Source organism: Lutra lutra, chromosome 16 (assembly GCF_902655055.1).
Source record: "Lutra lutra chromosome 16, mLutLut1.2, whole genome shotgun sequence".
Lineage (NCBI taxonomy): Eukaryota > Metazoa > Chordata > Mammalia > Carnivora > Mustelidae > Lutra > Lutra lutra.
The window spans coordinates 7,727,629-7,754,954 of record NC_062293.1 but is presented as its reverse complement, the minus strand read 5'-3'; the positions used below and the strand labels follow the sequence as shown (position 1 = coordinate 7,754,954).

Sequence of the window (27,326 nt, the reverse complement as noted above, 5' to 3'; positions counted from 1 at the left end):
GATAAATAATAACAAACCTCAGGGGAAGGCATCTAGACTCTCACAGGGGTCCACCCCAAACATACAGCAGGGACCCTGACAACAGATCACGTGGATGGTTTAATCAGCATCGCAAGCTAATGCGCTTCTGCTCCACAAAGCCAACCCAAAGCAAAGGCCTAGGGGAGAACTTCACCCAGATGGGATTCTCCGGAGAGTGGTGGGAGGAAGCTGCCCGCGAGTCTCTCCAGACACAGAGGGAAGCAAGTGCCTCTGAGGAGCTTTTCTGATTGCTGCCACTCCCGGGAAGGGCTGCCCTGGGGCCATGGAGGCACCCCTGCGCCCCACGGAGCCCAAGAGGACTCCCCAAGCATTGCCCGTTCTCAGAGCAGGGGAGCGGCTGGCCTCAGAGAGAGAGGAGGAAAGGGAAGGGCAGAGGAGATGAGGAGGGTGGCCGGCACGAAAAGAGATGCTCCAAGGCTGAGATCCGAAGAGGAGAGTGAGAGAGACCAGGAAAGAAGAGACGAGATGAGATGCAAACAGACAAGGGGAGATGCAGTCCTGTTAACCAGGCTCAGAGGTACTGCTGGACTGCGGGGAAAGGAGGGGAGAGGTTGCCATGGCAACACCTGGCAGGAAGCATGGCAGGAAGCACAGGCCCGGTAGCTGAGCCCAGAGAAGGCACCTGCAGCCCCTGATGGCCAGGCCCATGCTGTTCCTACTAACCTGTGAGACTGCCTGGGGGCTGGTGCCCAAGCTCCCACTAGCAGGCTCCAGGACCTCAGGCCAGAAGCTGCTGCCCCAGACTTTCAGGTCCCACAAGCCCAACAGGCAGATGAGGTCTACCCCAGGTGCCCTTGGTAGACTCAGGGATGAGGAATCTTGGAGCAGGAAGCAGGCTCAGCAGTTGCTAAGCCCAAACTTCCACACTGCACAGTGAGCTGCTCTATAACTTCCCTACCTAGGCTGAACTTGAATCCTTCCAGTGATGGGCAGCTCAGCCCCCTTCACAGGCCCAGTGCTTAACCACTTCCACTTTCGTTCTCTGAGCTAAGACACTTTTCTGTGTCCTGGCCAGAGAAAAAGGGAAAGTGGGCAAAGTCCATTCCTATGCTAATGAAGGAAGCCCAGGTTACTACCACACGCCCTGACTCTATCCCGCTGTTCCACACACACACACACACACACGCGCACACACACGTTCTTTCCTCCTCACCTCCCAGTTCTCTGTAATTTCTCACATCTATCTGATGGTCTATTTTTCCTTAACCACACATTTATGCTTCTTGAATTTCTTTAGGGATTTCCTTTTCCTCGGAGAAACCTCCTCTTCCAGCTCAGGGCTAATCTGTTCTTTTCCAATGTGGCCACCAAATGGAAATGCTGTACATCTCTGTCTGAGCCCCTTGAGAGCATCATAGACCCAAATGGGCTCAGTGACTGGAGAATCCATGTGCAAACCTGAAAGCTTCCTGTCGTTTTTAATATGGGCAGCAACATCTTCACGATCTGGGCCAAAAAAGAAAAAAAAAAGTCCCACATCCAGGCACGCTGAGCTCTTGGGCCATTTGAGCAGTTGTCTTTCTAGAATAATGATGACTAATATTCACTGAGGGCATACAGAACACTAAGCACTATACTAAGCATTTTACACATATCGTCCTCACCTAGGTGCACAGCAGCTCCATGAGGCAATTACTGTTACCCCCAGTTTGGAGAGAGAAACTGAGGGGGAAAAGGTTATGAAGGTTGTGCAATGTCTACTGCTAAGGGGTGCAGTCAGAATTCAAACCCAGTCCCTCTACACATCCTATTTTCTGACCCATTCTAACTCTGTATCATTTCTGTATTGTGACATCTCTTAGGATCCAGGTGGCTTTTCAAATATGTATGCCTTTCATCTCTCATAAACCTATAGATAACACCATACTTAATGGTGAAAAATGGAATACTTTCTCCCTAAGATTAGGAGTAAGGCAATAATATCTACTCTCACCATTCCTATTCAACAGTGTACTAGAAGTCTTAGCCAGTACAAATAAGAAAAAGAAGTAAAATGCATATAGGTTGGAAGTAATAAAACAGCCACTATTCACAGATAGGACATAGAAAATCCCAAGAGGGGCACCTGAGTGGCTCAGTGGGTTAAAGCCTCTGCCTTCCACTCAGGTCAGGATCCCAGGGTCCTGGGATGGAGCCCCTCATCGGGCTCTCTGCTCAGCAGAGAGCCTGCTTCCTCTTCTCTCTCTGACTGCCTTTCTGCCTACTTGTGATCTCTGTCAAATAAATAAATAAAATCTTAAAAAAAAAAGAAAATCCCAAGAAATCTGTATAAAAACCTCTTAGAACTAATAAATGAGTTTACCAAAGTTGCAGGAACAAGACTAATTCATGAGAGTCCATTATATTTCTGTAAAATAGCTATGAACAATTAGCAATCAAAATTTAAAATACAGTATCATTTATAATAGCACCATAAAAGGAAATACTCGGGCAAAAATCTAACCAAATATGTGTAGGATATATATGCTGCAAACCACAAAATGCTGATAAAAGAAATCCAAGACAGCTTAAACAAGTAGAGAGATATACCATGTTCATGAAATAGAAGACTAATATTATTAAGATGTCAATTCCCCTAAACTGATTTATAGTCAATGCAATCACAACCAAAAGCCCATCAGGATTTTTTTGTAGATTTTAACAACCTGATTCTAAAAATTGGCATATAATGGCAAAGGAATAACCAAAACAATTTTGAAAAAGAACAAAGAACTGAAATCAGTACATCTGATTTCAAGAAGTACAATAAAGCTACCATAATTAAGAGAGTGTGATACTGGTAAAAGTAGAGGCACATAAACTGGAGAGGCAGAATGTAGAGTCCAAAAATAGACCCATACAAATATGGTCAATTAATATTTTACAAAAGCACAAAGTCAACTCAGTGGAGAAAGGTCTTTCCAATACATAGCCCTGCAACAACTGAACATCCATATGGAAAAAGCTGAACCTCAAACTGTGCCCCACTCCTTCTCTAAAAATAAATAAATAACTCAAAATGAAGGGCTCTGCGTGGGAGCACCAAGGACATATTCAAGACCCACTTATGGGACTGTTAGAAGCTTCTATATGTTTCATTAAATCATATAAAATGGCCCATTGGCTTTCCAGGAAGATCTGAATCTCCTTCAGGGCTCAATGTCTCCTAACTGTTTTTATATGTACAACAGGAGCCTCCCCACTGGAAAGAACATTGTCAATGTTTACTATGGTTGACTTGAGCAAACCTCACCAAGGCTTACTGAGGATCGGTGCTGTGAAATCACCAGAGGAGACTGATCTGCTTGGAAAGACAGTAGACATCTGGTCCAGCATATCTGAGAGTTGCAAGAGATATCTTATGCATCCTCTCCTGCCCCTCCCTCCCTGCCCCGGTGATCGCCTCTGCCTCCACTAGCAGCTGATGATGAGTTTGGGATAATCAAGGAGTCAAAGAACCCTGTGAATTAGTTCTGTCTGGGATGATCAAGTAGGAAGTCACTGGCACATCCCTTAATAGCTCCAGCTCCAAAATGCTACAACCCTTGAAATCATGTTTCATTGAGACAATTGATTTAGTTTTAAGACACTTGGAGCTATTTTCTTTCTCCAGCCCTAGGAGGGGAAACGCACTAGAGAGAAGAACGGGGGAGAAAATAACATAACGCACACAAGCTGAATTAAGAGAAGGGAGGTCGGACAGACCGTGTGTGCTAACAAAGAACACCCGGGAGGAATGGAGCTCAGCATGGACTCCTTTTCTTTAAGGCAGGATTGCACTGACCCCATCCCAGATGCCAGAGTTGTTGGTGCTGACTGCACGGATTGGAACCCTACTCCTCCCACTCCCTCGCAGCCCGTGCCTGCTTCTCCAAGGCTGCCTGTCTCCGTGAGTGGCACCTCCCAGGTCCACGGGCTCACAACAAGCTTCCATTCCTTCTTAGGCACTTTCCATAACAGGCCCAAGGAAAGGAAAAACAAACAATGGAGATGGGAGTGCATACACGGAGGGACTCCCGAAGACCTTAAATCTTGCAACCAAAGCACTACCCTGTGCTTCTCTCCAGCTTAAGCAGCGTCTGCAAAAAATCCCATCCGGAAAACAAAACACAACAGCATGAAGGGAGCCCAGGTTGCGCGCTTTGACAGCAGCCCCCTCCATCTCCGGGTAATAAAAGCCTGGCAGGAGTATCCTAACGGTGGGGAGGGGGGGGGCTGGCACTGCCCAAGCCACTTGTCTGCTCTGTTTCCCAAAAGCACATTAAAAACACATTTCCCAGTGTAATGGACTTATGAGCTGAAATGAATGTGTCAGAACTCTTATAAATATGATAGAATCTGCTAGCCCAGCAAATGTTAAATTTTGCATAAGGAGACAGTATCCCTAACTCCTCAGTAGACACTTAATGAATATTTCAAACAAAGAGCCCCGGCAGCTGCTCCACAGGCTCCTGACGAATTAAATGGGGCTTTATTAGTGCTAGGATTACCCTCCTCTTGTCGCCTCTCGCTTTCTCCCGTCTTCCTCGCTGGTGCGTGACACAGGAGCCCCTTCAGACTAACGGGGATCCTGGAGGCCGGTCAGCAGTGATCAGAGGCGGGGGCTGGTCAGCGTCCTGGGTTGAGAAGGGCCCCCGCACCCCCCACCCCAGATTCCATGTCCTCCCAGCACCTCAGAATGTGACCTTACTTGGAAATAGAGATGGAATCACAGATGTAATTAGTTAAGAGACGGCCACCCTGGCTTAGGGTGGGTCATAAACCAACAACCTAAACCCAACAACTGGTGTCTTTGCAGGAGAAAGAAGAGGGGGATCACACCCAGACACGCAGGGAACGAGGCCATGAGCTGACAGCGGGTAGAAATATAAGGGTGCAACGACAAGCCAAGGAATGTCAGAGCCACCAGAAGTCATCAGAGCCCAGGAAGGCCCCGTCCCCGGAGCCTTCGGAGAGGGCGTGGCCCCGCCGACTTCCGGTCTCCGAATCTGAGACCGAGAGCACATAGATGTCTACGGTTTGCAGCCACCAGTCTGGGGGACGACATCATGGCAGCCGCAGCAGGTGAATCCTGCCAGGAGAGCATGTCTACACGTTCACGTGCGCATGCGTATTGATCTCCCTCAAAGACACCCAAGCCTATCATTTCGCAGGACGGCCAGCTTTGTCCCGCCCCTTAAGTTCATTAAGCACAGACGGTGCACCTGCTAGCAGCTTCCGGCCATCAGACTTCAGATCACCCCGACTGACTTTCTTGGTGCTGACCCCGAGGGCGTTTTCAGTTTCATTCAGTCCTGCTCCGTACCCCTTTCTCTGCATCCCCAGCCCGTCCAGCTATGAGTCTAACAGACGAGGCAGAAATAAGGTAAGAGGCTCTAAAAGGCAGAGGGAAACCAGGAGAACCCCCTTCTCTTGCCGCCCCGTTCTCTTCCTGTAGGCTGATTGCCATCCAGAGGAAGATGACCTTTTCTAAAAAATTGGGAAGTGCTGCTATGGGCGGAGTTGTGTGCCCCTCCAATTCCTGCGTGGAAGCCTTAACCCTTGTACCCCAGAATGTCACTGGTTTGGAGACAGGATCTTTCAAAATTAGGCGGAAAGGAGGTCATCTGGCCCCTAATCCATCTGACTGGTAAGGCGAGGTAAGGACACTGCAGCACAGAGGGGAGACCATGTGAGGTCCCAGGGAGAAAACAGCCACCTACAAAGCAAGGAGAGGGGCCTCCGAGAACACCAGTCCAGCTGCCACCTCAGATGTTCAGCCTCCGGAACTTGGCGAGGGGGTGAGGTTCTGCTGTTTAAGTCACCCAGTCTGTGGGACTTCGTTATGGCAGCCTGAAGACTGCATAAGTCTGCCTCTAAGCCCAGGCCTTGTGAAAATGCACACGCCCCAAATGACTGCCTAGCTTAGGAAAAGGCACACAGACGGGAAAAGTGCTACTTGAGTGTTCAGTATTAGCTGACATATGATACTCTCCAGAAGTACAAGGATCCATAAGATGTCTGCACCTAGTGAGGTTTCCAGGAGCTGGGACATGCGAACGGTCATTCGCCCCACCCACGCAGAGTCCTGGCTCCTCAGTGTGACTTCCTCCTTCAATATCCTCGATGCCAAAGCGCTCCTGGTGATTCTTTTCATTGAACACTTTGCTCTTAGTCCTTCTGAAAAATATTTTCCTAATTCCCTGTATGAAGATGTGGTGTATTTTAATAGCCCCAGTGCTGTGGCCGTGGGTTGGCAGGTGTGGCTCATTCCCAAACTTTGAAGAAACCCAGCTTGCAGGCCTTGGTCCAGAAGGGAGGCAGCAATGCCAGGACCTGCCTACTTGCCCGGCCCCAGACAACTCTCCATTAGGCCAGGAGAAGACTTGCAAGTGTCCCCTCACTTATGTGGGGGTGGGGGTGGGGGGAAGTGGGGACAGTCTAATTGCTAAAACCACACGCCAAGATACTAGATTTACATTAAAAACCGTGAAGTTGTTCTTTCATCTTTAGAGGTCTTACTGATCAAAAGTCAAAGTCACCGGGGCGCCTGGGTGGCTCAGTGGGTTAAGCCGCTGCCTTCGGCTCAGGTCATGATCCCAGGACCTGGGTTCAAGCCGCACATTGGGCTTTCTGCTCAGCAGGGAGCCTGCTTCCTCCTCTCTCTCTGCCTGCCTCTCTGCCTACTTGTGATTTCTCTCTGTCAAATAAATAAATAAAATCTTTAAAAAAAAAAAAAAAGTCAAAGTCACCAAGAAACTTCTTGGAACAAACCTAAACTTGTGATTTTAGAGACCTGATTACAAAGAAACGCTGAGAATTTCTCCTAGGAGCTATCTCTGACTCTTGACAGATTTCAGTTAACTAAATATGACTCCACCGGGGACAGAAGGAGCATCTTCTTCAAGGAAGACTCAAAAAGTCAGAAGATATGGAAGAAGAAAGAAGCGGTTGTCACAGGAGCTTGGAAGCTGTTTAAGTAAGTCCTCTCTGCTTTGCTAGGATTAAGTTACTGCCAAGGAGTTTCAGTGCCAAAGAAATCTGGCAGCTGGGAGTGGAACACAAGTGGATGGGCTTACGGAGAGAACAGGCAGCTGTCTCGCAAGAGGGGATTTCTCCCTGCACAGTGCCTTCCCCAGGTACCCCCATATCTATGGAAAAAGAGAATCCTCCAAAGATCAACCAGCATGAAAATCTAACTCCTAGGTTCATTACCCAGCTAGAGAAGCTGTCTGCAGTTAAAATGCAAATGCACAAGCAAGAGTAAAACACTGTGGATTGTTGGACACGTCAGTTTTTAGCAGCTATATCCAATCTTTTCCCAGAGGTGCCTAAGAGAGGATGTTTAACTGGGAAAACAGGGGAGAGCCCAAGGTTAAAAGGGGACAGTAGGATACCTGGAGGAGAAAAGAGGGTGTCTTGAGGAGGGACAAAGTTATCGGAGAACAGCTGGATTCCATTCTGGTTCTGGACTGGCAAGGCCCCCAGGGTGCTAATCTGGGCGTCAGGCACGTGGGAACCTTGAGTGAGAAGAGGCAACGCCTCTCCCCCAAGCTCAGTTCTGTCTCCACAGGAGGATATGACCCAGCAAGTCAATGGCATAACCAAGAAGGATTCGAGATGTTAGACTAAGATAACAGCAAACCCATGCTGACAATGGGCTGGTGATGGCCACCCACGCAGACCTAAAACCCACACAACACTAGGTCTGTGCTGGTTTCATTTTGCAAAACGTGGCTTCTAATGGGCCAGTGTGTCTAGTTAAAATTATTCCTGCTGGGCAAGATCTCCTATTACAAAAGAACAGGACATGAAGGAAAAATCTGTTTCTAACTAGAGATCCTTACAGCTTATGCTTTCCTGACTCAAGTCCTTCACTTACCTTCACTTACCCCTTTGAAAGATTTGGAAAGGTTTATGGAAAATAAACAGGTGCCACTTTGTAACTAAAGAATTCCCCAAATTGAATCCACCTCTTTCTCTACTGGAAAATGATGTTACTCCTGTTCCTTCCACAGATACACAGAATTATGATTCTCCATCTGCCAAGCTAATGGGTCAATGGAAAACAAACAAACAAACAAAAAACCAACCTCATTCTTGAAGACAAGTTTCAAGATCCTCCCTCAGAACAAACAACAGATTGAAATGGGCAGTTAACAACGAGCAAAAGAATGGACTGATTCACTTTTTACTACCCTTCTTTAACCTAGAGGGAGTGCCAGTAAAAAAATAAAAATAAAAATCCAACTGGGCAGCTGAAGGGGGAAAGCTGAGGGAAAAAACAAACAAAACAAAACAAAAACAAAAAACAACAAACAAACAAACAAAACCCCAAGATCTAGATGACCATCAGGGTCAAGGAGCCATTAGAAGTGTGATGAATGGTATAGACCTTTGGCTTCTAAAAACACATTTTGCATAAAATGTCAAGAGATACATGAACCTTTTGGTTACCATTCATGGACCCCAGATGTATAGAACTTCTGGCCTAATTTCTAGAATTTACTCAACTTTTCTGCCCACAGGGAGGTACCTATAAAAAGGCTCTCTGCCACATTCTGTATAAAAGCCTAAGACTGGAAACAACCTACAGCACCACCAAGAGGGGACTAAGTAAGTAAGATCATGGCCAGCAGCCAGAATGGGAAGGTGTTTTCACCGAAAAAACACAAGGTAAGAAACACTGGGCCAAGCATGACCGTAAAATTGTATTATTTCTGAAAGAGCACACAAAGGACTAGAAATGGCGTGCATGCCTGAGATGGAAGCCTGGACCATAAAGGGCTCGAAGTTGGGAGAAAAATTACTTTTCTATTTTGAATCCATGTGATTCCTTTTTTAATTAAAAGAAAACTAGTTGGTGAGAGATAAAGAGACAGACTGATGGTTTTCAAAGAACTTCTGGTCTAGCAAAGTCCCCAAAAATCCCAGCCTTGAGAACAGCTGATACCATAACACATTTGGAACCAAGACAGAAATAGGAAAGTATCTCCTGAACGCTGTCCCCAGCCTGGTGGGGCTGCCGCCGCCGCTCAGAGCAGCTGAACCTTCTCTCCCACAGTGTGGCTTTTCTGGCTTTTCCTCCTGCCAAAGCAATTATGAAACATTATAACAGCAGCGCCAATATTATTTTTTAAAGGCTGATGTTATTCACTAAATACCCATCAAACCGATTTCCTTGCTCCATTGACAGCCCACTGCAGGGAAACCCAGAGAACATAAATAATGCATCTTTGGGCTCGATTGCTGGCGGGTCAGCAAATGGCCCTTCTCAGCTTTGGAGCCTTCCATTGCCTGATGCCCACAGGTGTGTCCAAGGGAGCAGAAGAGCGACCTTCTGGAGATGGCTGGGCGCCCTCAGGCTCAGCAAACCACCTCCGTGCTCTCAGGAGCACATCTGACAAGTTAGCAACGGCAAGGGAGGGCAGCCCGGTCACCAGCTGTGACTAGGTATGTGTCCTCAGCAGAGGACAGGACATCTCCCTCCCACACAGCCCCCAACTTTCCCCCTCCACCCTGGGTTGCCAAGAAGATCCGAGAGTCCCGGGAGGCTTTCCTACAGAGCCAACTCCCTCTGGCCCTATGTTCTCCTGGCTGCACTGGACAGGGCTATCCAAGGGATTGCTACTGTTTACCTTTTTTGACTAATAGGCTCTGAACCTCCCTGCTATAGCCTTGAAAATTTAAAAAAAAAAAAAGGAACTGGGGGGTTGGAATAAAATCTGGCCAACCTTTTCATCTGAGAGAAGGCTCAGAATCAGAACTTTTACAAAGGCTTCATAGGGGTACACAGGAGTGCCAGCTAGCCTTCTGCCTCTGTGTTCCCACGGTTTGGCATGACAAATGGCAAGCTTTCCTGGAGGACAGGCTCCATCCTGGTCTCCGGATAGTTCCTGACTCTCCAGTAGAAGGGGAACAGCAGAAAACACCTATGTCGCTCTGACTCAAATATGAATGGCATGTGTGATTGGGGGCAGGGGGCAGAATGTTCGCGCTAACCCTCTCATACGGGAGCCGATGTTAGATGAGTCTGCACCTCCTGACTACGTCCCACCGGGGACGTCCTAAGAGGCCGTGAGGATCAACCCAAGCGGGGAAGATACTCGAGGTCTGCACGGATGATTCATGCTGGACACAGTCGGAACACAGATCAGTGAGAACTGGCCTCACTGTGACTTCGGCGCACTGACTCCCCCTGAGGTCTAGAGATCGCCTTGGTCTACACGTGGCAAAAAGATCGAATTCAAATCCCAGCGTGGAAACGTGAAAGGACTCTCCTCCCATGAACGCTAACGCGAAGACAATGACCGTACGCCAGTCTGTCTCTCCCCGATTCATCAAGACAGAACCCTGTGCAGGGGAGGACCCACCCGTTCTTGACATCTTTTCAGTGGTTTTAGCCCCAAGTCCATGGTCCATGGGAGAAGTGGCGGGGCGGGGGGCATACATGTCACAGCCTGGGACTTCAGTAAATTCAAAGGGAAAGAAAGGCATCTACCTCTCCTCATGCTAACTGGTTCTCCAATTAGCCAAATGCCCTGAACGAGCGTGTGATGATGAGACGAGGAGGGGAGGTCTTCCCCCAAGGCTGGAAAACCATGTACCTTCCCAGGGTACCCTCCACCCCTTGTCAGTGGGACACGGCCTGGCTGCCACCGTTTCCCAGCTGCGTCAAAAAGAGGAAAGTCGTGTGGATGGAAAGGAGCATTCGGGGTCTGTTAGACAGGGGGAGACGGAGGGACAAGTGCCAGGTGCTGTCACCCAAATCAGCCCAGTCCCATCAGAGGGGTCCCACTTGGCCCGGCTGGGAAGGCAAAGAGAGGGCCCTGTGAGCTCCTGCAGGTGGTCTGGAGAGCAACAGGGAAGGAAGACACAGGGCCAGATACCGGTCCAGCCCTGTGCCACGGTGGGGTAAGGCACGTGTATGGACAGGACAGAACATGGGCCTTTCCCCTGTCCTTCCTCTGACACCACGCCTGAGCCTTGGCTGCCTGACTCAGCCCAGGGTCTGCAGGGAGCTTGCCTGAAAGGAGCCCAGCTCTACCTATCCGGATGGAAAGTTCACTCTCAGGGAAGAGCAGCCGGGGACCCTCAGTGTCAGACTTCTTCAGCGACGCAGGGGTGAAGTTCAGTGCCAGGGCCGTCGGGGGATCTTCTGCTGCACCCTGAAACAAGAGGCAGTGACGTCACTGTAACACCCCACCACCTTTGCTCCCCAGGCCCCTCCAGCTCAGAGCCGCCCAGGCAGACGGCCAGTCTGTCCCCAAAGTGCTGGGGCTCCTCACAAGGAAGACGACGAGCCTTCAGGTTGTGAGCTTCTGGGGTGACAAAAGCCCTGGGATCTGAGGACCGTTCGGTGCCGATCCTAAAAATGGGAAGAACACATCCTGGGAAAGGGAGGGGGGCAGTCCACGCGGCATCACCGCAGGGCAAAGGCACAAGGAACTCAGCTCCCGAACCGTCCCTAGAAGGCTACGTGGCAGGTTCTCTTGGATGGTGGCCTTGCTACATAGAGGAACAAGGTCAACGTTTTTAGGAACTGACCACCTTCACGGTTCTCATGAGATCCAGAGGAGAAGCAATCCAAACAAAAGCACCTGAAAAGAAGGAAACAGCGCCCATCGAGGGGACCCAACATATTTGGAGTGAAGTCCAATGGACCTTAAGACAGCTATGTCACCTTTGTGCTTTCTCTGTCGCTCCTTAATGCGACGGTCTCTACATTAATGAGGCAAAATCTTAATTTTGATCCCCATGTTTATGTGATTAAGACTTACAGACTGCCAACGTCGTGGCTCCTTGGTGAATAAGACAAAGTCATAGCTATTCGTGAAGCCTACGTTCCAGTAGGAACAGATAAATGAGACCATAATGGGACCGAGCTTCTCTTCCAAAGGCATCTGCGGAAACCCTTCGGACTCTGCTAATGGGTCACAGAGGCACAGAGGAAGATGGGTAAGCAGCCCTGAGAGGGCTTTCCCCAAACATGCTGATGCTGGTCACTGAGGGAAGGTGAGTAGAATCACCTCGATGGGCAAACAAAACAAAACAAACAAAAAACCAAAACCAACCACCAAGATATTTTTTAAAATCCAGGCAAAAATAGTTTCAAAACAGAAGTTTCCATTTAAAATATGTGTCTTGGGTGCCTGGGTGGCTCAGTGGGTTAAGCCTCTGCCGTCAGCTCAGGTCATGATCTCAGGGTCCTGGGATCGAGCCCCGCATTGGGCTCTCTGCTTGGCAGGGAGCCTGCTTCCTCCTCTCTCTCTCTGCCTGCCTCTCTGCCTACTTGTGATCTCTGTCTGTCAAATAAATAAAGAAAATCTTTAAAAAAATAAAAATAAAATATGTGTCTCTGATATAGGAGAGAAGACTGATGATCTAATCACTGAAATGCTCCCATGTATAAGCAACTACTAAAAGTCCCGGTTAAACTGCTTTCCGGAAGGACCCTCATCAAAGTTATGCCTGGGTGTGTCTTACACAGACACACACACACACACACACACACACACACGCACAAGCACACATGTCTCCTTGTTTTCCAGTGTCCCTGGGGATCAGGAGTCGAAAGAGAATCTAATAATTCAGATATTTAAGTTCATTATTTCTTTCCAATGACATGTTGAAAACGAAGACATAGGCCTTTCCTCCCACGTCATCCCATTTGTCCAACACATCGACATTGTCCTGGTCATTTTATTGGGCAACATCGTCCATAAGCCATTTGAAATAAGGGTGGTGATACCTCACAGAACCGTGTTGTTAAAGAGGGGAAAAAAATGAAAAGCCTCGTGGCTCTGTCTGAGCTTCTCTCGTTCCGTCCTCGGGACCCTTTATGGAGTCCCAGGGGTGGCAGGATGTCCCCCGCTCTGTCCCTGGGAGGAGCACCAAGAGAGGCGGCCTGTCACACCATATCACAGTCAAGGCTGGCACTACAGATGGACAGAATCGTGGGGACAGAAGGGACTTTGAGAGGGCCAGTCTCTCCCCCTGGAGAAACCCCCTCTCGGCACCCCCGGGTGACAGCTGGTGTCTGCGCTGTGCCGCGGGCCACCGAGTCACGGCTCTGTGTTTGTTTGTGTGCTTTACTTGTTTCTAACTCTGCCGCGTGCTGACATCTGAGGAATTACTGTGGCAATAAAAGACGTGTTTCACCGCGAGAATGTGTCAGCTGATTTTCCTTCCTTTGTCTTCCTTCATAAGGGGATGTTTTTATAATGTGATTGATGCATCACTGGGGAAAGGATAGGGAAAGAGGACCACTTCCTTACAGCAGAAACATCACACCATTTAGACGCCTGACGTTGCTTACTTGGCCCGTTCAGCAAGGTGTGGCTTGGGGGGACCTGGTTTTGCCTGAGAACAGTGGTTTTCAGCCTGGGTGATTCTGATGCCCAAGGGACACTGGCAATGGGCACTTTTTTGTGCAGGGAGTGGGGGAAAGGAATATTGCCTTCTAATGGGCAGAAGCTAGGGGAGCTGCTAAACATCCTAACTGCACGGGACAGGGCCCCCCCCCCCAACAAAATGATGCAGCCAGAGGTCACCAAGACAAGGCTGAGAGAGCACTGCTTTTGAATGATTTAGGATGGTCAGGGCCCCGAAGCTCCCCATGTTGTTAGTAACGCTAGAAACTCACAGGCCCCCTTTTTTACTTTGAAGGTCAGAATTTTGCCACTTTTTCTAGGAAGCCTGCCTCCCTTCGTGGATCTGGCAAATTCTTAGGAAGCAACCACTGAGTCCCAGAACCACACCAGGTTCTGACAAAATGAGGTGAGCCAAGTCCTCGTGAATCTTAAGTTCTCCTTCCAGAGACAGACGATAAAGTAACAATAAATGCAAAACAGAGTGCCGGGAACTGATAAAGCAAGAAGACATCGCAGTCCCAGCCAGTCAGCCCGGCCACGCGCCCGGGGTTCCGGCGTCCGGAGAGGCCTTGTTCCCACACGTGGCAGGTGCGCTAGCTGGCCAGGAAATGTTAAGGATGGAGCGCTCCCCTCCAGGGAAGACGCTGAAGGTGGCCTCCCCGGTGTTTGAGCAAAGTCCCTGGAAGTCAGGGAAGAAGCCACACTGATTTCTTAAGACCATGCTTCCGGCAAGGCCCAGCGAGGCAAACGTCCCCCCGCCCAGACATCTCCTTTCTCCATTTTATCCCACCTCCAACTCACTTAGAAGCTGTCCATCTAAAGAACCAAGATGTCCTTCAACGGACGAATGGATAAAGAAGATGTGGTCCATATACACTATGGAGTATGATGCCTCCATCAGAAAGGATGAATACCCAACTTTTGTAGCAACATGGATGGGACTGGAAGAGATGATGCTGAGTGAAAGAAGTCAAGCAGAGAGAGTCAATTATCATATGGTTTCACTTATTTGTGGAGCATAACAAATAACATGGAGGACATGGGGAGATGGAGAGGAGAAGGGAGTTGAGGGAAATTGGAAGGGGAGGTGAACCATGAGAGACTATGGAGTCTGAAAAACAACCTGAGGGTTTTGAAGGCACGGGGGGTGGGAGGTTGGGGGACCCAGGCGGCGGGTATTAGGGAGGGCACGGATTGCATGGAGCACTGGGTGTGGTGCAAAAACAATGAATACTGTTACGTTGAAAAGAAATTAAAAATAAAAATTAAAAAAAAAAGAAGACGAAGAAGAAGAAGCTGTCCATCTAAAAGCTAGACAAGGACCCAGCACATCCACCCGGCTCACAGGGCACACCCACAGAGTGAAGCCAAGGATTGCTTCCGCACCCCATGCCTGGCGACACTCCCCACACCTCTCGGAGTCCAGACACCGGCCAGCCTCCTAGCACTCCTTCCAGACTCCCTTCTGGGATTCTCCATGTCGCCCACCCTCTCCACTCAACTGCGAATGGGGACAACAGAAATAGAAACGTGTCCCTAGGAATTTCAAGGAATGGCCCCCTTGGGAGATGCCAGTGCTGCTTTGGTGGCTCCATCTAATGCCCACGAACGCAGTCAGGAAAATCAGGAAGCTCCTGCAGGGCCGACCCCACCCCTCGCTCCCTGGGGGCTGGGCTGCTCCCAGAGCACACAGACTGCCCGTGGAGGGGGCGCTGCCTTAACACAGCCTTGGCCTGTTCACCAGTGACTAAGAGCCTGGGAGAAATTCCTCCTCTACATCCTCCTCTTGCTTTGCTGACGACGGCACAGCCATCTCGACGGGTTATCACCACCTTACAGGTCTGGGGCTTTTCTGTTCTTTTGTATCTTCTGCAAAGCTTTTCCAGTCGTGCTCCCCACTCCATCCCTGCCGGCCCTGCGAGGACAGCAAGGTGAGGCCTTCCTCACCTTGCTTCCTTGACTAACGCAAGCTGCTCCCGACTCCCCACCACAGCCCTAAGAGCCGGCTGGGCTGCCCATCGGCACGGGATGGGTCTGGCAGGCTCCCCTGGGCTCCTGGGCTCCTGGGCCACCAAAGGCCAAGGTGCCAGACACACAGGCTCCTTCCCAAAGTACAAGTCTTGATTTTCTTCTGCACCACCCCACCAAGTCCTCCTCCAGCCCTTCTCCCCCCCTCCCCGCCCACCCCTCCAAGTCCAGCGTGGTCCCCAAAGCAGGGAGGGAACTGCCAGGAGGCACCAGGCAACACCACCCAGGGCCAGGGAACTTGAGACGCTGTCTTCTTGCGACAGAATTATTATTAATTGTTATTATTATTATTAATGGCTCAGAGCAAGTGTCTGGTTCAGAACAAACACAGCCATTTCCACCCACTCTGGAAGGGCTGTGCAAAGGGGCAGGAGCTGGAGAATAATTAACACTTTCCAGAAGCCAAAGAGAAGGAATGGAGAGGAAAGGAAAGAAGGAAGAAAGAAAATGGGGGGAGGGAGGGCGGAGGAAAGCAGCCCCCCAGGATGTCTTACATGAAAACATAAGGGCTTCAGAAAATAATGCCGTTTATCTCCACTAAGAAATACAGTCTGGGTGCCGCTCATCGGGGTTTGCTGTCCTGGGCACCAGGGGGAGAAGCGCTGCCCGCGGAAGTTTCTAGAGCCCCAGAGAAATGAGTCCCACAAGGAAAAGCCTAGAGCACAGCCAGGGGGATGAAGCCATGCGGAGATGAATAAGTCTGTAAGGGCAAACGGAAGCCCATTGCCAAAGCACAACGGACATGGGCCCCTAGGAGCCAAGGCACTGCAGGTCCCAAAACTCACTGCAAGCAGTTCAGGGCCATTTGCTGCAAATCCCAATTGCCAGCTTTGACGTGTTCACCTGGCTGTGAACCAGCTCTGGCTTTTCTCCCACTGTGATGTCCATTGCTGTGAATAACCTCCAGGGCAGGGCAGAGCAGACCACCCTCAACCACTCATGGGCAAGCTGCCTGCCAAGTTCATTCAGGCTGGGGGAGCTCTGGGATGACTCTGAGCTCCCCCGACCCCACGCAGTGCAGGTTCTTTAACTGGGGTCGACCAGCAGGTCAGAGTTCTCTAATGAGGGGTGAAGGCAAAGGTCAGAGGACGATGTGGTGCCCCTGCCAGCCCCCCAGCCACAACTAAAGCGAGGCCATGATACACCCCGATGGAGAAGGGAACGAGGGTCTGAGCAGGGCCGCAGCCCCTCCCATGGGGACGCAGGCCAAGCTGATGCTATGGAAGGTGCCTGGAGCCCATGCGGGCTGAGCATCCCCCTCCGCCCAGCCTCTGCCTCCCGTCATCCCCACTTCACCCAGACACACAAGGTGACATTAAATAATTGATGCTGTTTTTATTACCAGGAAATTGCAATAATAATGACACTCGTAACACAATCTTAAATTATTCCACATAATGGAAAAAAAATTAAATGTCGCCCCTGATCACTAGCTAGACTAGGGATGACACTTACATAATAGATGACCTTCTCTCCCAGGGAGACCAGCAGCCTGCTGCCCAGAGCCCGGCTGGCCTAAGGTGACAAGTGGCTGGCCTCAAAGCAACAGGGACACAGAGCAGTGTCACAGAGGGTACAATCCTGCCTCAGGCTCTTTCAGGCAGGACGCTGCCATCTTTCTTACCTCAGTCTCCCTATGTGTTCAGGGATCATGGCTCATAACCAGGAGCTTTACAGACAAGGAAAATCACAGCTCCAAGAACTTGGTCCCCCACCTGGTTTACCCTGCCTGAGGCCACTAGGATTGCACCTCTAACTCAGCCTACGTCCCCTCTCTCCATGGCAACAGCAATGGCTGGCAACGCAGGTTTTCAAGCTTCTAAGTGCTCGATGCTGGATACTTCTAAAATCTGGGCTAAAGAACCACTGAGCTCCCTTCTCCAGGAAGCCTTCCTGGATAGGCCCGGCCTCATTTGGATTAGAAATGCTTCCCTCTCTGTGCTCCCCAGACATCCCACCCATGCTCCTGTCACAGCATTTACCAAACAGCACACAGTAACTTCCGGGCGTCCTTGGCTACCCCAAAACCATGGGATCCTCAAAGCAGGAGCCGTGCCTTCTTGCTCCCCTGTCAGGCCTCAGTACTATGTCCGCGTTCACTAACCCCATTAATTGTCAGAATGAATGATCTCCCAAACCTCCACAATGAGAGGGGAAATGTTGCAGAACATACAACACAAAGACCCAGGTGACCACAAAACATTTAGGTCTTGAGAAAGAAGGAAAGAAGGATTCGTGCAGGACGGGAAAGCAAAGCCCTTGCAGTATTCAAGGCGGTCTAGCTAAGGGCAAGAAGGAGGGCCTCCCACCCACACCTACTTCTGCCCTCCTGATAATGACGATGTGCAACCCTCAACATCACCCCTGAGACCACGTGAGGATGGGGAGTCCCCTACCCTGTGACCTGCTGCCCAAAGGCTCCGTGTCCACACCCCTTCCTGGCAGGAACCTTCAGAGTAGGACAGCACAGCTCGCTCCCTCAAAGGTAAGACCTCCCTACTCTGAAGCCCATGACCCCTCCAAGGTCACATCTTCCCCCTTCCTGCCCACGTCCTCCATGACCTTGGCCTGGAGCTTCACAACGGGCAGAAGTTAATCATGGACTTGTAGCTATATTTAAGCTACATAAGTCTGCTATCACTCAGACTATCCTTTTAAGGACAAAACCTTCTCCTATTTCTGATGCCAAATTACTATTCATAATCAAGCCTATTTAATCACATAAAACTGATTTTAAAGCACATGGCTCTGCAAAGATACAGCTCTCCGAGAGCCTGCAAAGACAGCCCTCCTACAGCGGGCCCAGGTAACTGGCTCCATACCATGCCTGTGCTCCCAAGAGTCAAGTCTTCTGCTAGCATGGCTGACAGAGAGATGGGAGCTGGCAGAGTTTCCAAACTATTCTGTGCTTTCTGATAACTTGAAATATAACTTTTCCTTGAAACAAAAATACAAATCTAAAGAAATGCAGATACCTACATATAATGATGTCTCATCTTCCTAACCCTCAAGGATTATCCATCACTTTTAGCCTACTTCTCGGCCTTGCTCTGGAGTTCGTTAAAATCCACCCTTATGATCCACACTGAGCCTTTTCTGGCTTCCCCCCAGCTGGGCTTTCTCAGGCAACTCTTTCTTACCTACATTTTCCTTTGAAAAGATATCAGATCCCTCCAGAAATCTGCAAAAGGACAAGATTTCTCTTCCCAGAAAAAAAAGGTTAATAAATGCATGTGTATCAGACGGTCATTGCTAGGTAACAAAACGCCTCAGAACTTAGTAGCTTAAAGCAATGGTTACTAATGCCCCTGAGTCTCCAGTCAATGGGGCGCTGCTGCCCATCTGCTGTCTGGGCTCAGTCAAGGTTGCCTGGACGCCTGGCTCGCCCAGGGGCTGGACGGTCCAGGACGGCACATGCGTCTGGCGGTGCACACGCTGCTGGCCAGGAGTTGCCTGACTCTTGGCTAGGACACAGGATTCTTCTCGATGTGACCTGTCATTCTCCAGTGGATGACACCAGGCTTATTTGTACAGTGAATTCAGGGTTTCGGGGCCAGCAAGATAAGGCAGCGTCCAACGTCAAGTGCTGTTCAAGTCTCTGCCAGGATCACATCTGCTACCCTCCCACTGACCGCAGCCAAGCCAGTGAGCACTGAAGGCATGGATAGGTCAACCACACAGCTTGTTGGGAGGATCTGATGTTGTGTTGCCAGAGCACAGAGGACAACAGGGGAGGGATCTGTGCCTGTTTTTGCAAACTACAGCAGCATATATGCACAGACACATAAAATGTTGCACCAAACATTTGGGGCCCACAAACCACATGCAGTCCCCCACAGATCTAGCCTGTAAACAACGGCTCCTGATTAAACTTGCAAATGCAGTCTCATTCCCCCAAAACAGTGCTTCTCTGATGGGGACCCTAGGACACATTCTCAGAGATCTGAAGGTTTTACATAAAATTTTTTTAATTTTATATTTTCACTTAAATGATAAGCTATAGAAAAGAAAGAATACTGACAATCTGAATCACCAAGGTGACCCCTTTATGACCAAATCCTACTGCTCGATCTCAGGGCCTTTGTTTGCATTCACGTTTACACTGAGTTGGTCCGAGCTAATTGCTAAGCACAGATTCAACAGACAGGTTATGTGTTTGAGCCAGGCTCAGACCTAATGACTTCATGGAGCCTTGCACAGACGATCGAGGGTTCCAAGTAGTTCCAGGAGAGCAGCTGGAGAGCTGACTCCATCCAGCAGCTTTCACTGGACACATGTGCCAGAACCAGTGTTAGAGAAGGCAACTCTGTCTGCAGAAAACATCCTGTTACACCGTGCTCAGCATCAAACGTGCCGTCTTATGATACCATATGTGATCCTCCGTACCTTCTTCTGAGGTAGACCGACAGGTAGTTTCACCATCTCTACGATGGGCTGAACTTCCCCACCACTAAAATTCCTATGCTCAAATCCTAACCCCCAGAACCTCAGAATGAGACTCTATTTGAAGATAAGATCTTTAAAGAGGTAATTAAATCAAAATGCAGTTGTTGGGATGGGATGTAATCTAATCTGACTGGTGTTCTTATAAGAGAAGGAAATCTGACATGCGGAGAAGGCAGTCTGAAGACGCAGAAACAAAATGGCAGGCGACGTGCCAAGGAGAGAGGCTTGGAATGGATCTTTCCTTCAGGGTCCTCAGAAGGAACCAACCCTGCCAACCTTGATCTTGGACTTACAGCTTCCAGAACTGGGGCTATACATTTCTACTGTTGAAGCTATCGTTTGTGGTACTTTGTAATGGCAGTCCAAGCCGACGGATGTAATCCACCCACCCATCCCCATTTTACATTTGAGGAAACTAAGTCATAAAAGCTAATGACTCAGCTAACATCACACCATTAGTCAGAGGCACAAGCAGGATTTGAACCCAGAACTACTGATTCCAAATCTCTCTACTCCTTCTCCCACCAGGGTGTGGTCAACCAGGAATGTACTAAGGCAACTCAAGAAGGGACTCCACAGAGAGTGACCCAAGGAGGGTGTGTGGGAACACGCACACAGTGGACACAAAGTCTTATGCTGTTATGTTCAGTAAGGAGAGTTGTCTGAGCACAGTGTTCACACAGAGCGATTGGTGTGGCGGTCTCTCCAGGCCTGGTACAACCCCGAGATATGGAATCACGACCTTTAACATCTCAGCCCACACACGACAGTGAACACTCACTTCACGAGCACAGCTAGATGGAAACCAGAGCAAGGTTCTGTGGGGTAACGGCCCAACGTCATAACTGGGTCTCCAGGCAACAAGAGAAGAACCTAGAAATCTTATTCCTGGTAAAGATGCCCTAAAATGGAAAGCAAGACACAAAGATCGGTCATCAGAAGGGAGAGGGGTGCCCTCGGTGCCAAGCTGGGGGCACTGACCTATCCATGCAGCGAATCAGAGACATAAGCATCAACTCTAACAGAGTTGGAGAGAAGCAGCACGGTTGAGAATTCAACACAGTGTCAGTGTTTGTGTCCTGAGCCACTCGGGCACAGTATGGCTTCCCCTGCAGCCCACCAGGTAGTGGCCTGGAAGGACAGTGGTGGTGGGGACAGGGTTTGCCCCCCAACCCCACCCCCAGTGTGCGGAGGCTTTCCAGCACCGTCACCGCCCCACACTCCCAGTCCACATCTCCACTGTCAGTCCCTCAGCCTCCCGCCCCTACTTAGCAGCACTGGTCCCCAGGAGACCTTGACCACCAGGGTCTGAAGCCTCAAACCGTTGCTGAAAACAGTCTGTCCGCCTCCCCATGATTGTATCTCCGAGGCTGAGACACACAGCTTCCTAACAGGGCTGTGACCAGGGCTTGGGGCCCAGAGGAAGCCTGCTGGGAAAGGTGGAATCAGGGGCCTCTTAGTGACTCAAAGAAGTGGTGGGGGGGTCCTTGGGGGAGGGTGGAAACCCCTGAGCGTTTTTATGCTAAGGAAGCAGCCTGGAAATGGCATTCAAACCACTTCAAAAGAGAAACTCTGCCTTTGAAGAACAGACTTGATTTTTTTTTAATGGGGCTTTATGCAAGGCCTCACTCTGCTCAGAGCAGAATTAATTATTCAATGTTATCTGGGCCTGATGCGTACTTGGCAGCTGAACGGGAACCTGAACTGCCTGCATCTACGGAATGATTTTCTGCCTCCTGCCTTGGGGAAGTAGAGACCCACACCTTCCCCTTTCTCTCTTCCCTAAGCCTAAATTCCAAAGCGCACGCCCCAGGGGAGACACAGGGCCTGCTTGCCGGAGGTTACCACTGCTGCACAAAATCCCGCCTGGTCGGGGGGCTGTGAGCGTCCGTCATTTCCTATCTTGGTTGCCATAGGTCAAGAATCCAGGAGTAAGTTAAATTGGGCCCTTGGCTCAGGGTGTCCTTGGGCTGAAATCAAAGCCGCGATCTCATCTGAGGCTCGGGGCCCGCTTCCAAGGGCACTGGTCATTGGCAGAATTCGGTTTCGGGTAGATGATCCCAGGGCCCTGAGATCAAGTCCCGCATTAGGATCCCCGTTCAGCTGGAGTCTGCTTCTCCCTCTCCCTCTGCTTGTGCTCTCTCTCTCAAATAAATAAAATCTTTAAAAAAATAAATAATGAATCTAGCTTGCACGATATTCATCTTTACACTAACCTAGCTGTAAAGTATGACTTTTAGTCTTTTTTTGGTCTTTTTTTTTTTTTTTGGTGGAGGAAGGGGCCCATGAAAGTCCAAAGGTAAGCCAGGTATGGTGCCTCTTTGGGGTACACAATGGTTCTCCTTGCACAGCTCCACAGGGACTGAAAAAGGGCAAAAAAGATTGTGGGGGCAAGGGGAGCCAGTCCAGCTTGTGGTCCTAAATGCTGACCTTTGGACTAAGTGACAAACCAGGATAGTCCCCGGGCAGCTACAGGACAGTGCTGATATGCTAATTAGTGTGAGGGGAACAAACCAGCCTCAATTTATGAACACAGGGCTATAAGGCCATGTTTGGTACCAGCATGGGCCACTTGGTTTAGTCAGAGTCTCCCGGTTGTCAGAGTCCCTGGTTAGGTGGGACTCCTAATTCCCATCAACTACCTCACAGCTGGGAGCCAAAGGCCTCCAGGGGTAGGTAAGATATTACTGAAGCAATTAAAATCCTTCTCAAACACCAGAAAACGGGCATAAATCTATTCATTACTAACAACGTCAATAAGACCATTATCCTATTAAAAATCCCATTAAAAAGGAAGAGGAAGGGCACCTGGGTGGCTCAGCGGGTTAAGCCTCTGCCTTCGGCTCAGGTCATGATCTCAGGGTCCTGGGATCGAGTCCCGAATCGGGCTCTCTGCTCAGCAGGGAGCCTGCTTCCCTTCTTCTCTCTCTGCCTGCCTCTCTACCTACTTGTGATTTCTCTCTCTCAAATAAAAAATAAATAAAATCTTTAAAAAAAAAAAAAAAAAAGGAAGAGGAAGAAGAAACTGTGTGTCGCTCCCTGCTAACTCGAGTTAAGTATTAGTGCGAAATACCTGGGCAGTAGGATGATGGGGGTACAGAAATGCCAACAAAATGTGGGAAAAGTTGGTATCAAGATAAAAGCATAAGGGAGAGGCTTCCTGGGTGGAGAGGAAGGCAGGACGGACGACCACGGGCAGCTGCAGGGACAGGCAGGGTCAAGGCCACCCCAAGAGCCGCAAAGCCTGAACAGGAGCAAAGCTCTGCTGAGACCACACTTCGACTCTTGCTCGTAAAACAAGGGGCTTTGGCGCAGACCATGGTGAAGGCCTGTTCTACCCCCAACCTTCGATAAATCCACAAATGTCTAATTCCAGACGAAGGCATCTGCTGCCTCCAAGGGAGAATATCCACCAGTCACACCTCCCCAGAACTTTCCCAGCCACTTCTCAGGTGCATCCGGAGCAAAAGCCCTCAGCGGCTGCAAGGTGGGGTGCCATCCCGGCTGGATCTGGGTGACGAGACGAGCAGAGGGCAACAACAGAGTGACTCTAGACCCAAAGGGGCATCAAGGGGGGACAGGGTTTGCCACCACTAGTGGCAGAGAGTTGCTGCAGGGCTGTCTTTCCTCAGAGAGGTATCGCACGCAGAGGGCTCACAAGAGAAGATGGCCCGGCTCTCCTGAGCGGGGATTCCCTGGATTTCAAGGCCAAGGAAAAAACCCACACAAGATCGCCCGACTAGCTTTCAGGCCCGGGCTCGTCTCCCACAAGGACTATCAGTAGCCACGGCTCCCTCCTTACCACGCACGGAAGCTGAGCAGATACCCACAGCTGGAAGATAGGCAGGTTTGGAAGGCGATGGTATTTTCAGAAGTTCACGGATCTGCTACGCGAGAAACCACACCTTTTATTATGAGACAGCACCCTGCTGAGACGAATCTGCATACAAGAATGTGTTCCGCGTGTGTCCCTGTTGTGTGGGCTCTAACAGAGAAAGCCCGGGGAAAGCCTCCAACACCAGAGTCCCCTCTCAGCGCAGAGACCAGGGCTGGCATGTCTGCAGGTACCCTGGAGGGGGAGGCTAATTGAAGAGAGAAAAAGCACGGGTGTCTCCTCCCAAACGAGAAAAACAATCCACCACGGAAAGCCCCAACCGTCAGGACAGACGGCCTTTGCAAAATCATGCAAACCTGTCAGAGGCAAAAAGGGACTGATCGCTTTCCTCTAGCACGTCTGCACAGGTGGGACAATATGGGAGGAATTCCCACTGAACACCTCCGGAGCGGATGCAGGAGGCCAGCAAGTCAGCCTCGGCTTAACGGGAGGGCTGGCTGGAGAGACAGTCATTGTCAGGATGCTGCCATCGAGGAGAGAGGTTAATATGCGGATTAACTGTGTCGTGGCCCCTAGACTAAGGAGGGTGCTTTCCTCGGCCGTATCTGTTCCTTTCCACCCTCCGTGGTTGCTGTTTCTCCAGGGAAGCAACTAATAGGATTCAGACCCCTCTCCCCACCCTCCCCCTCCTCTCCCAGCATCATCTCTCATCTGACCCAGAACAGCACCCTGCATGCCTCGTGGGCACAAGGAGACAAGATTAATGTGTTCCTCCGGGGGCCTGGAAAGCAAAGTATGGATGTGGCAGCAGGAGCAAACACAGATTTGGAAAATTAGCTGTTGCCCCCAAAATCCCATGAGCTAAAGGGGGCAAGCAGGAAGGAAGGTGTTCGTTATTGAATTAAGAGGGGCATCTCCACAAAGTGCAAGGCTGAGTGCAGGAACAGTATGGACAGATTCACAGCAAACCAGTTGCTTGACATTGTCTCTTTTTCCTACTATTTCTAAGACCAGGACATTTTTGTGGAGGGACCTAGGTGAGGGTCTGAAGGGCTGCTGACAGTGCTTAAGGTCACACAGAGAGAAATGACTAAAGCACAGGCGCATCCCCCCAGCCACCTGACTGACGCCCACCTGCCTAAGGGACCAGGTTGGTGGGGCATCTGACGTCCATAGCAGCCACGCCTACCGCACACACCTGCACCTGCTGCGCACACCTGCGCCTGCGCAGTTGGTGCCTGAGCCCTCCGCACCAGGTAAGCGAGGCCACACAGGAAAATGTGAGAGCTACACTTCAGGACGTAACCAATCTCAACCCCGGATTATTCTACCTCCCAAAGAGTTAACTAAAAGGAAAAAAATATTATTTGTTGGGGGGAGCACGGAGCACTGACTTCCCAAGCCACTTAGGGTGCTTCTGGCCCCTAAGCAGCTCCCTGCAGGAGCCCGGGATCGAATCTAGAGCCCTCGACTCCCCCACCTGAAATGCACAGCTTATGGGTCTGCTCAGGGAGCCAGTGCCAGGGAAGGGGAGGTGGCAGAGCCCTGGGGGCTCTTCCCATGCCTGGGACACATTCCCCCAGTTACGGAGCCACGCTATGGGAGGGAAGCAGGACCACAGGGAAGTTTTGGGGTTAGATCCCTTGCGGAAACCAGCACCAGGGAAGGATGGCCAAACCAGCTGGTTCCAAGGAGAACACAACTGAACTGGTTTCAGGGGGTGGGAGGAACAGCAGATTTGAGCCATGGCAACTGTCCCCTAAAACAACGCCCTGGGACAAACAACAGGGCAGCTCCAGAACACCAGCCATGGGACCATAAGCATGAACAATATGCCGCGCATGTTCTCATGGGCTCTCTCCCTCCCTCTCTTGCCCTCCCTCTTCTTGTGCGTGTGCGTGTGTGTGTATGTGTGTCCTCTCCCTCTCTCTCCTTTTCTCTCTCTCTCTGACACACACACACACACACACGCACACTATATTTCCTATGGGTATTTTCAGGACTCCCGTAAATACGCAGGAAAAACTATCCAGAAGGAGACACACCAAACTCATCTCCCAGGTTTCCGGGGAGAAGAAGACCCTGAGAACAGCTGATGATTGAAGACAAGGATGTTGCTCTTTAATATTTTGTAAATATCGTGAAGCCCAGAGGGCATACGTGACACCCAGAGTTCGATGTCACAGAGTATCACAGCCTCTCGCATATTATCCCAAGCCTGGCGTTTCAGCCGCCAGGGCTCCTCCTCCACAAACGGACTCATTCAGCCAGAGTCTGGGGATTGGTGCCCAGGGAGAAAGAGGCCAGGGGTGCCCAGCACCACCAGCCAGGGCTTCCCAGCACCCAAAGAAAGTCCCAAAAGCCCCAAACCATTTGTCTTTACGCTGGCAACAGTTAAAAAGCCAGCTTTTAAAAAATAAGACAAATCACGGGGAACCTGGGTGGCTCAGTGGGTTAAGCCTCTGCCTTCGGCTCAGGTCATGATCTCAGGGTCCTGGGATCGAGTCCCACATCGGGCTCCCTTCTCAGCAGGGAGCCTGCCTCCCCCTCTCTCTCTGTCTGCCTTTTTGCCTACTTGTGATCTCTGTCTGTCAAATAAATAAATAAAATCTTAAAAAAAAAAAATAAGACAAATCAGCACTCCATAAGTCAGGGTCCTTTGTGGGGTTAGAGAAAAGATGCCAACAACTTATCCTCTCTCTACCCCACACCCAAACTTCTCCCCTACAAAAAATAAACAAATAGTTCCTCTTAGCCAGGAACCCGCAAGCTAAGCCCAAGCTAGCAACTTTCTGCTTCTCGCACTGCAAGTTCTCACGGTTGCACTGGCAGTACTGTTTATCTGGGCTGGGAAACACGAGCCCCTTACAGGTGACAAGCCCTTCATCAGAAGCTGTGCGTTCGGGAATCGCCGCACCACACTAACAGGGTTTCCCCTTTAAGCCCGAAACAAAGAGAATCCTGAATGTCTGTGCTGAATTGCCAGAGAGGCAGAGAAAAGAAGGCGCTAATAACAGCAAATATATAACAGCCCTATCAACTTAATATCTACATGAAAAAACAAGCTTTGACATCTTGCTGAGGGCAAAACTTATCGAAGAGAATTAAATCCACTGTAATATACCAGGATTTGCCCCAGAAGGCTCCCATTTATGCCTATTAAAAAGGAGATTGAAGGATTAGCTAAGAGAACAGCAATCCAGGGAGGCCTGAGTCGAAGGACTGTGAGTCCTGGGGTCATGTTGGGCTTCTAACCTCTCCAGGAGGTGAGAGGAAGGCTCCCCCACAAAAGCAAAGCAGAGAACCAGTATAAAGTCATTTTCTCCTGAAAGGACTCCTGCAAGCTCACCTCACCCAACAGGCTCTCCCCTGTGTTTCCTTGTCCACGCCACCCCCGTGGGGCCCCACTCAGTGTCCCCAGCCACCTCTCCAGTGTTTGGGGCACAGGATGACAGCCAGCAGTGCCTCCCCGGTGCTACTGGATGGATCAGCAAGACGCGGAGTTTCCTGCCTCTGAATCAGCCAGACTTCTTATTTCTCAAATTTCTCAAATTTCATGAGGCAGGAGGAAAGAGAAGGTAAAGTCGCAGAGTAATGGTGACTGTTCGCTCACTATGACCCTCTCTTAGGACAGGTTTGGGCAT

General features: G+C 50.1%; 1 protein-coding gene across 10 annotated transcripts in view; it reads right to left on the bottom strand.

Moving 5' to 3' along the window:
• Positions 1-27,326, bottom strand: part of SLC39A11 (solute carrier family 39 member 11) — a 398,153-nt gene that overhangs the window by 209,450 nt on the left and 161,377 nt on the right. For 9 of the 10 annotated variants that reach the window (XM_047706311.1, XM_047706315.1, XM_047706316.1 and 6 more), the window contains one exon: positions 11,027-11,168. In XM_047706311.1, coding sequence (XP_047562267.1) covers positions 11,027-11,168 — 142 coding nt within the window. The remainder of the gene's footprint in view (positions 1-11,026; positions 11,169-27,326) is intronic. The other variant, XM_047706310.1, reaches the window with a different exon arrangement.